The following is a 12,367-nucleotide window of genomic DNA, read 5'->3' as shown; positions in this document are numbered from 1 at the left end:
TATTGCTTTCCTGCTTGGGAAAATTCCTTCCCATCTCTTTCACTTCCCTCTGCTTTCCCTCTGCCATAGATGGGGGGACATAGATGTGGCTCTTCCATCCAGCCAAAAAGCAAGATCCGTCTTTATCTCCTTAGCCCAGTGTGTCTGGTGCAGGTGGATGGCTTGTATGCTCAGTCCTGTGTCCCCTACTGTCATTCCTGACTTGGCCTAAACACAGAACAATAAAAAAACCCACAACTGCAGAAGACCCTGCTCATTGCCGCTGCAAAACATCTTCTTTTCACATACTTTTTAGTGCATTTCCAGCTCTGATTTCAAGTGCTTCCAGCAGGGTAGCTTTCACTGTTCCGCCTAGGAGACTATTCCCCAGCCCAATGAATCTCACTCCCAAGAAACCTCCTTTACATGTCCCCTCCTGTGCTTGCAGCACTTTTCCAATCTTGGCCTAGAACAGTGGAACAAAAATCTTTTTTCTGACAGAGTTTACACAATAATGCGATAAAGTTGCAAAAGCTGTGTGCTCCATCAAGTTACTTTCACTCATCAGGAATTTATGTGATACCAACTTGTGTGTTGCTTGCAATAGATGATTTCTATCTTTAATAAATGACAACTCCACCAAAGTGCAAAACCATCCAAAACAGACAATATAATTACAAACTTCATAGAAGACATAAGCAAGTAAGTAAAGAAAATCTTTACTTAAACTGCTGACACCAAGACTAAGTCTGATGGGTCTTTTTCCCCCTGAATTCGGCAGGCTGGTTACAGACATCTTGCCAGCACTCGCTCTATCGGTGATGTTTCCTTTCTCTTTTTAAAAGACTGCCAGCTGCGTTATTTTAGACATTGTAAAAAAGTGCTTTCGTTTGCATTTTACTTAACCCAGCTTGAGTTAAGAGTGATTTCGAAGTAACACCTAACTTGCTATTAGGCAATTACCTTGCTATTTTGAGAGAACGTGCCACCTTGCCTCACCCAAGGATGGGCAACTCTGCAGAGCTGCCAGCCTGCTGGTGCTGCCTCTGTGGCAGGCACCGAGTGAAAGGCTTTATTTGTCCTCATGGAAGCTGCAAAGGGAGGAACTTTCTTCCAGGGTCTGGTGATGATCAGGAAAGCTCTTTGACACAGAGCCAAAAAAGGGCAGGCAGCATGGCCGAAGCCCCAGGCTCACCCCAAAGCCTTTCACCCCCATAGCTGAAAGAAAGTCATTCGCTCTGGTGTTTCCCTCCAGGTCTGGCAGATTCTGCACTGGAAGGGTATAGCTTTCAGATGTTGTTTCCGATAGACCACTAAATGCACAAGCTGCAGTACAACGCGCTCACGTATCATGTGCCCAGTGATAAACACCCGTACCACAGAGTGAAATGGGCGCTGTTGGCCTGTGAGCCAAAATCACCTACAAAATCATATATATGCATTCACTGGTTCACCTTGTGAAGATCGCATTGGGCAAATTCCAAGTTGTCTATATAAATAAGAGAAAGCTCTGGAAATTACTGCATCAATCCTTTGGAAATCTTTCCCCAAAATGATTTTTGCTATTTGCAGATCAAAAGCCATTGTTTATCTCAACTTCCGAAGAATAAGGCAAAACTCATAGCAGATGTGTTTCCGAAGACTTAAATAGCTGGGTGGCAGCATATTTTTTGGATTTGCTATTCACTAAAATAAACACGGTGTGAAATATTGCCATTCAGTTTTGTTTGCAGCAAGGCATAACAGGAAGACACCATTATTTTTTTTAAATGTTCAGGGCTTAAAAGTCAAAAAGCTGGAAGAAAGATGCAGTGCCCCTGGGGAGCTGTAACTCTCCCTCTCGGCTCACTCCTAAGGGTACAGAGTCGAGAGCCTACTCAGAGAAACACAGACAGAGGTGCCTATGGCCCAAGTAATGAAAGCAGCATGCCATGCTTCATCCTTGGGGCTAGAGCAGTTCATATCATGACTTGGCATGTCCACTGGTCCCCGATGGATTACGCTTGCTCTGGCTGTGTAACTAAAATGACTTATTTCAAATCCAGCCCTTCTGAGCTTGCCAAAACTGCTTTTAATCAGAAAAAAAAAATCAGAATTATGTCTTGCAGACGCTGTCTTTTCATGCTGCGCTTTGGTAACACTCATCTTTTTTCAGATAAAAGGTTCATAGTTTCATCAGTGGTTTAAACCACTAACATTAACTGCCAACCCTGGCACTGGGCAACAGAGGAAATAAATAAAAAAGTGGCAAGTAGATGATTGCTAATTATCCTTTCACTCACAAAGTTTAAATATAGCTGCCTGTGTTTCAACACAAAGCCCTGCAATTAGGACACGCTCAACTGCAAATGCACCCCAACCCCTTCTTTACTGTGCTTGTAGCTGATACAAAACAATACCTCAACACTAATTCTACTTGGTGCCTGTAATTTTCTTGAGTACTGTGTATATTAGTCACAGATATATCTTAAAAGCTGTGATTCTCCCCCAAAAACGGAAAAAGTAAACACACGTGCTCTGGAGGGGGAGCTTTACTCAACATCCTCTTTAGGGCCTGCTTCCACGAAATACTTCCTTATACATCCTTATTCTTTCAAGAAGGCATTTGAACCTTTAAAGAATTTGATATCCAATGATTTAGCCATGACAAAGTAAAGTGGCAATGGTTATACTTGCCTTGTATAGGTGGATGGGGTCCCTTAGAATAATCACATTTCTGTGCCAGGGAAATTCCGACACTTCTCTGCTGCCTTCATTCCTATTCCTGCTCCCCAAACTAGAAGAAAAAAACCTCCTATATCAAATTGTCATATGATGAAAAATTCTAAAAACCTTAGACTAATTTTTTGAAGTCACAATTTACCATTTTCAAATTTTGTCAGATATTTCTCCTGAAAAGGCAGAAATGTGCCTGAAATCGGGATTGTTTCTACAAAAATGCGGATTTTCACAAAACTCTTATTTCATCAGGCTACATTTGGATTCAAAGAAACTTCAGCTAACTTAACAACTTTAAATAATGTAGGGATCGTGCTAGACTTCAGCCTTTTCCTGAGCCTCACCACTGTGCCAAGCTTTATCTTAAAAAGGCTCTGAAGCACTTCTCCTCCATTCCTAACATTCAGCAACCCTTTTTTTTTCAATTTTTAGGAGATCTTTTTTTCCTTTCCCAATGAATTCCTAAAACCGAATGAATCTCTGCTCTGCCTGTACAAATTCTGAGCTTTATCTCCCTGTGACAGAAAATAAACTTAATGTTTGCAGGCTCCTAGTCCATTCACATCTCATTCTCTGGGGTCAAAGAGCCTCCAACATCTGCGAAGCACTGGAGTGCATCAGACTGGAGTGGGCAGGACAGAACCTCACACGCACATACACAGCCAGACCTGGACAGAGCATCATCAAAAGTGGGATGTAGGCTATCGACACAATATAAATGAGATTTATTGGAAGCTGTGGAGAAGATGGAAAAGAAGCTAGTAGGGGAGAGGGGAGTGAAAGAGTGGGGAGGAGGTGAAAGGAAGAAAGAGCTGAGTGCCTTTTATTTCCAGTATAGTTTGGATAGGAACGACTTGGGTAAAGGTGCCAAAACTGAGCTACCGACTGATGCATCCAGCTAACAGAAATAGCGTGTGGTACTGTGCAACTGGCCAAATTCCCCAAGTGGGAGCCAACACGATTTGTGTGCGAGACTGAAGTCATGTCTGAAGTTGCAGGGGAAGAAAAAGTAACTAACTGCTTTCAATACGAGTCCACTCTCCCCAAACAAGTTTTTCTTCTTGATACTTTAAATTGTGCAAACGTTAAAAAATGTAGGGCAAGCTGTAAAGTACATGTTTAATTAAAAATAACCATTAAATGCTACATTTTCTGAAAAATAAGACATTTGGTAAAAACCACGATCATTATTTCAAAGAGAAGTCATTTACCCACAGTATTTTAGCATGCGGAGTCGCCATGTCACCACCTCCAGTAGAACGCTTCCTCTTCCACATTTCCTTCCCATGCCCCCGCTGTTCAGCCCTGTATTTCTCTGAATGTGGCCAAGAGGTTTTAACAACAAGATGAGAAAGGGGAAGGGCAATCCAGAGTGTGCCAGAAATATATAAGAAACATGAGAGAGAAGAGAGAGGGTAAGAAATGTCTTACCACCAAAGCATGCAGTGGTTTAAGCTGCTTTTTCTGAAAAATAAGGCAGTATAAAGTCCACTTCATATAAAGTCCTCTACCTGAGAGCACGGCAGACTTGCAAAGCGTAGCGGCTTTGAGGCTTCAGGCTATATTAAAGCAGTGCCAACGCTTCTGAGCCCATTATACTAGGTACTTGACACTGATATATTTTATTAATATTTCACTGCTTCAGCCTTTCTAAATTCAAAAATCCTAACAATACTAAAGGCACTCGTAGAATGTATACAACACAACATATTAAAAGTCCAATTCTGCATCAAAACTACGTGATGGGGAACAAGTTTTCTCAGGTCCCCACCGAGGGAAGTGTTGACTGCCTACAGACTCCGCTTGTATTTCAGGAAGATCACAGCACTTTCCACATAAATGAAAAGCAAGAGCATCCCTTGTTGTGGTGGGTTTTAAGACCGACAATTTCAAAGTGAAAAGTGATTGAACTTGGAACACTGAAGCCAGGATTTTCTATTTTCTTCTAGATATTTTTCCTTTTGTGCCACTTGGTTTGTACCTCAGAAAAACTAACTTCTGCATCTGTTAGATAATAGCGACATGCTAGGTAAAATGCTAGGGGAAAAAAAGAAAAAAAGAAGAAAAGATTACCACTGAAGATATCTTTGTCTTATGCTAAAGCAAGCACTAAAAATTCAGAAGCAAGACTAATACTGGTGTTATTGAAAACTGAAATCCTACAGAATTTCTGGCACTGAAAAGATCCTGACTTCAAAAAGCAAAAATAAATAAAAATGTAAATTCTTCACCAATCTTTAAAAAAACCTGCCGACTATCCCCAGCCTTTTGACCTTAAATAGTGCCTGCTTTTTCAGGAAATAACGGCAAAAAGAGCAGGAGGTGGGGGACGTGGGGAGGAAAGATAAATGCTTTATGCTAATGATGGATTTGACTGATGAAATGTTTAGGTTTTAAAACCAAAACAAACGCTTTTTTTGGAACAAATTGTTTACATTCAGCAAGAGACGGAATAAAAAATCTTCTTTAGCTACTCTTTAGATCACTTCTTCAGGCTTCATACTTGACGTGCGGTCTGATATTAAATGGTTACTTGCTAGAAGCCACACATCAGCAGGAAGTGCTAAATGCCAAAGGGCCTTGAGAAACTAAAACACACACGGTTGCAAAATGCTGAACAGATCACACAGTCAGCTACTGATTAGTTGTTGCAAAATATGCATTAAATCATACGCTGTGAATGTTTGCAGTCCAATTTCTACTTAGCCAACCATGAAGACCATTACCACATTTAGAAAATACTTTTTTTTTTTAATCCTGAGCCCAAGTCTCAATATTTGATTGTAAAGTTGTTGTCCCAGAAACTGGGTCATGTTCAAATGACACATAGTATACATGGTTTGTATTTGTAAATCATAGTGTTCCTTGTGTTCCCAGTGTTCCCTGTTTCACACTTAATCAGGTTTAACACCAAGAACATATGCCAGTTGTCCTGCAAGAGTTGATGTGGAATGATGTCTTTTAGTCCAGGATAAAACAGGCAGATTCTTATTTCATATGCAATATTGTATAAACTCATACTGGAAATTGCTGGCGATATTCTGGCACACGCTTCTTCCCTGCACGCCCACCTAATCATATAAACTAAACCAGTTTTCAGGCAGACTTAAACTTTATCAATGTATGCAGTACGAAATGTTATATGATTCCTGGATTTTTCCTCAGCACACTTCTGAAACTATTACGGGATGACGATCTAAGCATGTTTCCAGATTATGAAGATGTAGATGTTTCAATTCTATAAGCATATGCCAAATTTCATATGGTTATGATTGCTGCCTCTTTCTGATAGTTCAAATTTTCAAACTGATGGAAAAATATTGATGTGGACTTAGGGACACCATGCATTATTTTTTTGGAAATTACACAGTCATGTTGTGTTTAATTTCTAAGTCCCCAACAATGCTGATTTGTCTTAACTCCTTACTATAGTTTTCTGCCCCAAATTATCTGCCTTGGGCTTCTTGCGAAGTTTTGTACTTTGATTTATGTTGCAAACAAGTCCTGCTTGATACAATGGAGAATCATGTTTTTCTGTAACTCCCGTATTTTCATGTAACGTACCAAAACCAGATGCTTTAGTTATGAGTATTCTTCCACACCGTGAGGCTGCCCCCCCCTCACCCCCATGTGATGACTGAAAAACACCACCTTTCTAACCGCCCTCCCAAAGCACATCTGATGTCTTCCTCACAAACACTGAACTCAACTCCCATAGGCTTTGGTAGAACTCTTGCTTGGTCTGTATGGAAATTTGATCCAAGAAACTGGAATCCGTAGCCATTTTGGGAAATACAAGTGCAGAGGGAAATACAGACAAACCTTAACAGCTACCTATCTACCTAGCCAAAATTTATCTTTTTTTCCTAGGTTCCAAGCCCCCAGATAGTCAAGTCAATCTCTAGATAAGAGGTTTTTTGGGTTTCACTCTTTCTAGATCCTCAAATACCTCCAGCTGTCAAAAACATTTTATTTCCTTTGCATAAGCCAGAAAGTTTGTCCTTTAAGAAGAGAATCCGACATTTGTTAAGTTTGCAAATTGGATCTCTAATCTCACTCTATCATGAAAAGCTCCAATAATTCAAAAAATTGTCAATTTTCTTCCCATCCAACATCAGCCACTCCGATCACTACATGAAATCTTCCCTGATTCTTCACTGAAGTGGGTCTGCTTAAGCCATCCTTTCACTCACCCTATTCTGGAGTCAGCAGCAGAAGGAATCGTAGCTGTTACTCATTATCATGGTGAATAAATTAATCTGCCAAGGACCACTTTGCTATCCAAAAATTCCCAGAATAATCCCCTGGGATGTACAAGTTTTGAGGCAGGACTGTCATTTGTGCTCAGCCTTTCACTGTCTGCTGCAACCCAGCATTTGGGGTATAGCCTGAGGTGTTGATGAATTACTGTCTGAATTCTCTGGTAGGTTTTTTTCCGTCTGTCATCAGAAAGGCACAGGAAAAAGCATGAAAGGAATGGAAACATGCATGAGGAGCTCACCTCTCTACCTGAAAGGTGTGCTTCTTAGCAGTGGAACAAATTATCTGAAACTTCTACTTCTTGCTAAAGTGCAAGACCTCAAGAGGAACTGCAACAATATGACACTGTCAATCCCGGAGTGGAGAAATGGGTGCTTTTTTGACTTCTGGTCTGAGCAGTAAAGTTCCCTTTTCACCAAGATGTACCTCACCACAAACCTCACCACCTTTGGAACAAAATGCAAGGCTGTATAGCAGAAACCACAACATTAAAAAGAGAGCAAACTGAAAACTGTCTATGTGGACATGCAGATAAAGAACAGGCACTGCAGTAGCTGAGGTTGGCGCCTGAGGGCTGTCACAAACAGAACCGCCGGTGCCGCGTCACAACCGGAGCACAAAGGTGGCTGCTGTGAGGCAGCAGCGTCCCCCCGACCCTGCACCCCGGGGCTCACCGCTCACGCCAAGAGCTGCCCTCAGCCCCATGGCCACCACATTTAGATTTTGGAGAAGCTCTGGGAAAGCATTTGAACAGGGTCTTTATTTCAAATGCAGTTTGGTCCCCATCTATGCTGAGCAAATCAAGAAACTTGGCTAACTTGATCCACCTTTAAGGTGGGTTTAAATCTAGTCACTAAACGTGGAAGGCTGCTTAAAGGTATGTAATTGAAGCAGCATTCTTGGAGTGGCTCTGTTGCCGCTCTGAAATTTTATGAGAATATTTTTTTCTTCACCAGTCTCCTAGAGATGCTCTGGCAAACTAGCCAGCTGTCAGGTGGGACATACCACAATGGTGAAGTGATGCACAGGCTATGCCTGCCACAGAGGCTCTGAGCTTCACTGTCGCTGCACTTTTTCAGAGTCTAAATCAAAAGCCTCGACCGTGCCACCCTTACTCATGATGAGGATCACCTCATTCCTCCCAGGGTTTACCAGAAGTAAAGAAAGAGTTGGAAGATAAAGGCTTGATACAACGACGGGTGAGGTGACAGCCCAGAGAGGGAAATTAAGTAATCTTCTACCACTAACCCTAAAAGAAAAAGCCAGCTTTCAGGAGAAGAAAAAAACTGAAAATAAACTGTCCTCGCAAGCTGGACCGCAGCTGATGAAGAGACGCTGTAAAGTGATACCAGGAAGTTGCTACTTTCAGTGTATGATAATAGCAGAGGAAGGAGTGGGGGTAAGAAAGCACAGGCAGCATAAACCTGGGGACCACGCGACCAGCCTCACTGTACTACCGAGATACATCCAGTACTGATCTAGAATAACAAGCAGATGCATTTTATGAGCCACTGCCAAAGCTGCTTTTAGAAAGGCTAAGCTAGAAGGCTCTCTACAAATATTGCCTCTTAACAGATCCTGCATTGAGAATGGTAGAACAGGAGGTGGTAAAATAAATGATAGTGCGACCTGTCTACAGGGTTACCACCCCATCACTGATGGAGTGCGAGGAGACAATATCATCTTTTCAGCACAACTGGCATCGGGATCTAGAAAATGAAGACAAATCTGCAACTGAAACTGCAACTTGTGACTTCAACAGTTGCAAGTGAATCACTCCAAGAACAGGCAGTAAGCAAACTTTTTGCAGGTTATTTAAAATGCAAATTGTTCTTTTCTAAATGGAGCAGCTGAAGCACAGGTAACATCTGATGTAAATGAGTGACCTACTTTAAATTAATCAAATAGTACAGCTAGAGAAAGAGGTAGAAGCAATAATAATAATAAGGCTCATATTGTTTCTCTAAGTGCTTCACATTTCTGTCCCCATTATGGTTGTTCTCTAGGTCAGTGGGGGAATGAAAAAGCAGGTTATTTTAATGGCATCTCAGTATAAAAACAATTTTCTAGCCACCACATTAAAAATTAAACAGCTTTGCATCTTTAATGCATACTTTCCTTTTTAAAGAGGGAATCAACAGTTGTGTGGCAGCATGTAAATATTTCTGTTGTGCCCAATGAGCAGCCGGAAAAAATACAGGAAGCAGCAATGGAGAAAATACAGAATGAAAGAAGAGATGTCAAAAAAAAAAAAAAACCAACAGAGAAAGCAATTCTTGTCCTCTTGTCACTTGCTGGCAGGAAGCACATCCTCAAAATTAAAAGAAAAAAATCAAGTAGGGCAACAGGGAGGCCTAAATTTTGTATGTAAGAAACTCCAAATAACAACGCATCTTCGAAAACACCATCATTTTACCTCCACTGGATTTGCCAGTCTCTTGTAATGAACTCAGCTCGTTGTTAGCAGTCTTTGTAGTTAAGCCAACAACCAACATAGTCTAACATTGACATAGCCCAATCTTGTTAGCCTCTGTGGTGATCCCCCTGCATCCAGGTTAAGGGATCTTGTGAACACATCAAGCCCTAGGGTGTTGTTCACGCAGCACTCTTCCAGACGGTGCTGAAATACACCTTACACCTAACAGCAGGCCTTTCTGATTTGGACAAAACACTGCAACCTCCTCCTTCCTCCCTGTCCCAAATGTCCATCAATGTAACTTTTAAGTAGACACAGAAAAAGGTAGAGCAGAAAATGATGCAGAAAATGGCATGTAGGGTTGTTTTTGCTTGCAGCCTCTGGCCCCACAAGCTGAATCTACTTGCTCCTATGTGACTAAGCAAGTTTTCACTCCCTCTCTCCTCATCAGGCAGGCATAGCCTGATGAGCTTCCCCAGGCTTTGAGCTTCCCCAGGCAAATGGTCTGCTTCATCTTAACACTCCCTGAGGAGCAAACATAAGAGGACATTGTGGTCCATTGCAGACCCAACCCCTACTTGTCCTACTTGTGCTGCAGCAGAGAAGGTCCCTCAGTGCACTCTGGAGCTTCCCTGATGGTGTTGTGGTTCACGGGTACCTCTGTGCAGTAGAGGGTACGTGTGCACCCAAAATACCTGCATCGCCAGGGACATACGTGCCTACGGTCTTGTTTTAGTGAATAGAGCAGGGCTGATTTGCAACCAGGCGAGTACACGTTTTCAAAATGTGGGCAGCAGTATGGAGACCAGAACTTCATTTTCCTTAATAGCCGACCTCAGGAAACAGCCTGAGTAAAGAATAGCCCAACCGAGTATGCATTTACTTATTTTGGCCACTTTCAAATATCTGCACTGTAAACTAGGACCCTCACTTCCTCTCATTTTACACAGCAAAGTTACTCCGAATGCTGCAGGAAGCCTCCTCTGTCCCAAAGGGCCAGGATCATCCCCGAATCATCCCCTCTGTACTTGCAGTGGTTACCTCCTGAGGGAGGACGGTGGGATACCCACTCACACATTTTTTTGCCTCACCTGTTAATGTAAAACCCAAAGGCGATATAAGTGCATGAAGTAAAATCCTAACACGCAATTGAAGCATAATGTGTGAAGCGGCAGGACGAGGAGTTTTGATGTCCCCGCAATACACCCTGAAGCCTTCCTGGGGCTTTTCTGCCCTTGCAGTCAGAGATGCTTCAACGAACGGGTGGGTACCCACGACTTCGTTTAATCCTGAGAACACGGCTATGAAATCCAGGAACTTGACGAACATCATCTCGAGGAGTAAATCAAGCACCACGTAAACCAGGGACCCACACTTTGGCCACCGAGAGAAGACAGCCCCAGGTCTGGGAGGGCAGGGCAGGGTGTGGAGGAGGATGCCTTTTCCCAAATTTCCCAGTTCAGCTCGGCTGGGGGGGGGGCTCGGACACAAGGACCCTCCCCTCCCTCCCCCTTACCTGAGCCACCCACGTTGGACCGGAGCAGGCAGGTTCTCCGGGAGGAGGAGAAGGAGGAGATGTCGCTTTGGGAGCGGCCGCGGGGACCGGGCAAGGACCAGGAGGGTGGCGGTGCTCCCCCGGTGCTCCCCGGCCTCTCAGCCATCGCCGTCGGGGAGCCGAGAGGGGCAGGGAGGAGAGAGAGGAGAGGAGAGGAGAGGAGGGAAAGAGGCGGCGAGGGAGGGGAAAGGGAAAGTTTGCAGAGGAAGAGCCGCCCCTCGCCTCAGACCGCCCCGTCGGAGCGGGGCCGCCCCGCCGGGACGGCGACGGGGGTTTTGGGTCTGTCGGAGCCTCAATTTTGTGTTTGCATAGAGGCAAAGCAAAGAAGGGGGGGGGGGGTGCAGACGCACGGAGGGAGGGGACGCGGGGGTCCCCCCCGCGTCCCCTCCCTCCGTGCGTCTGCACCCCCCCGGGGTGTCTTCGTGCTCCCCGCTCCCTTCATTTCCAACTCTCGGGGGAAAAAAAAAAAAAAAGAAGAATCAGTTAAAAAAAGAGCCGAGCAACCGACACCACCACTTCTGTTTTGTGTAACAGGGTGCTCTCCCTCCTCCGCCGGCCGTCCCCCGCAAAACCGGGAGGTTGCAGAAGGCATCGCACCCCTGCAAGCCGAGCGGGGAGGGCGATGAGTCAAATCTCCTACCCTCCCCCCCACCCCCCCTTCGTCTTTCCTAAGGTTTGGGTTGCAGGCAAGAGGCTTTTCACCACCACTTTTACGACCGTGTGACTCAACGTTTTGGGAGGAAAGTACTCTTGCCTTTCAAATCAGAAGCGGGACTCGCAGCGACTTCGGCAAAAGCAAAAGCAAACCCCGTGGTTTCATGTTCTGGTGTTTGTTTTACAGATACACTTTTATGACACGATTTGTCTTTAAAAGGGTGTTTAACATTTTCACTGGTTTTTGCAGGCAAATCATTTTATAGCCTGCCTTGGATAAAATCCTTTCTGCCCTGAAGCCACCGGCACAACGGCAAAGATAGACAGGACTTCACCCTGTATTTTTAATGCATCCAGTGCCACATTATCTAGCTATCAAATATGAAAGTCCCATTCAGGCTGTATGAAAACATTTCAGCAACTACCACTCCCCGGGTCTGAATCAAACCCTACTGAGTCTGAAACATGTCCATGTGAAATTCACTTGCTGGCCTCTGCCTCCCACCAAGCAACCAAGTGCCCTCCTCTCAACGCCAAGCCCACGCAGCTCCCCAGGCGCACTGGGTTTGCGGTCTTCCCAGCAGACATACGGCTCAGGCACCCTTCGCCTTTGTCCAAGCAATCGATCCAGTACATGAGTCTCGTACGTCAGCCATTAGACAGGTCAAAAGGTCTTTTCTGCTCAGTATCTCCCAGGGAATTGCATTCATTATTTCCTCTCCTTCTTCCCTCTCGCTGACAGACCAGCCTGCTCCTTCCCTAGCTGCGGAGAGCTTTCCCAGCGG

General features: G+C 44.1%; 1 protein-coding gene across 2 annotated transcripts in view; it reads right to left on the bottom strand.

Annotated features, from left to right (window-relative positions):
* The window catches only part of PHACTR2 (phosphatase and actin regulator 2), a 143,215-nt gene extending 132,164 nt beyond the window's left edge, over positions 1-11,051 (bottom strand). For both annotated transcript variants that reach the window (XM_075498883.1, XM_075498885.1), the window contains exon 1: positions 10,890-11,051. In XM_075498883.1, coding sequence (XP_075354998.1) covers positions 10,890-11,034 — 145 coding nt within the window. In that variant the 5' untranslated portion in view covers positions 11,035-11,051. The remainder of the gene's footprint in view (positions 1-10,889) is intronic.
* Between the last annotated feature and the right edge of the window lie 1,316 nt (positions 11,052-12,367).

This window comes from Mycteria americana, chromosome 3 (genome assembly GCF_035582795.1).
Source record: "Mycteria americana isolate JAX WOST 10 ecotype Jacksonville Zoo and Gardens chromosome 3, USCA_MyAme_1.0, whole genome shotgun sequence".
Lineage (NCBI taxonomy): Eukaryota > Metazoa > Chordata > Aves > Ciconiiformes > Ciconiidae > Mycteria > Mycteria americana.
Note: the sequence above shows the minus strand (reverse complement) of the source record. Positions and strands in the feature narration are given on the sequence as shown.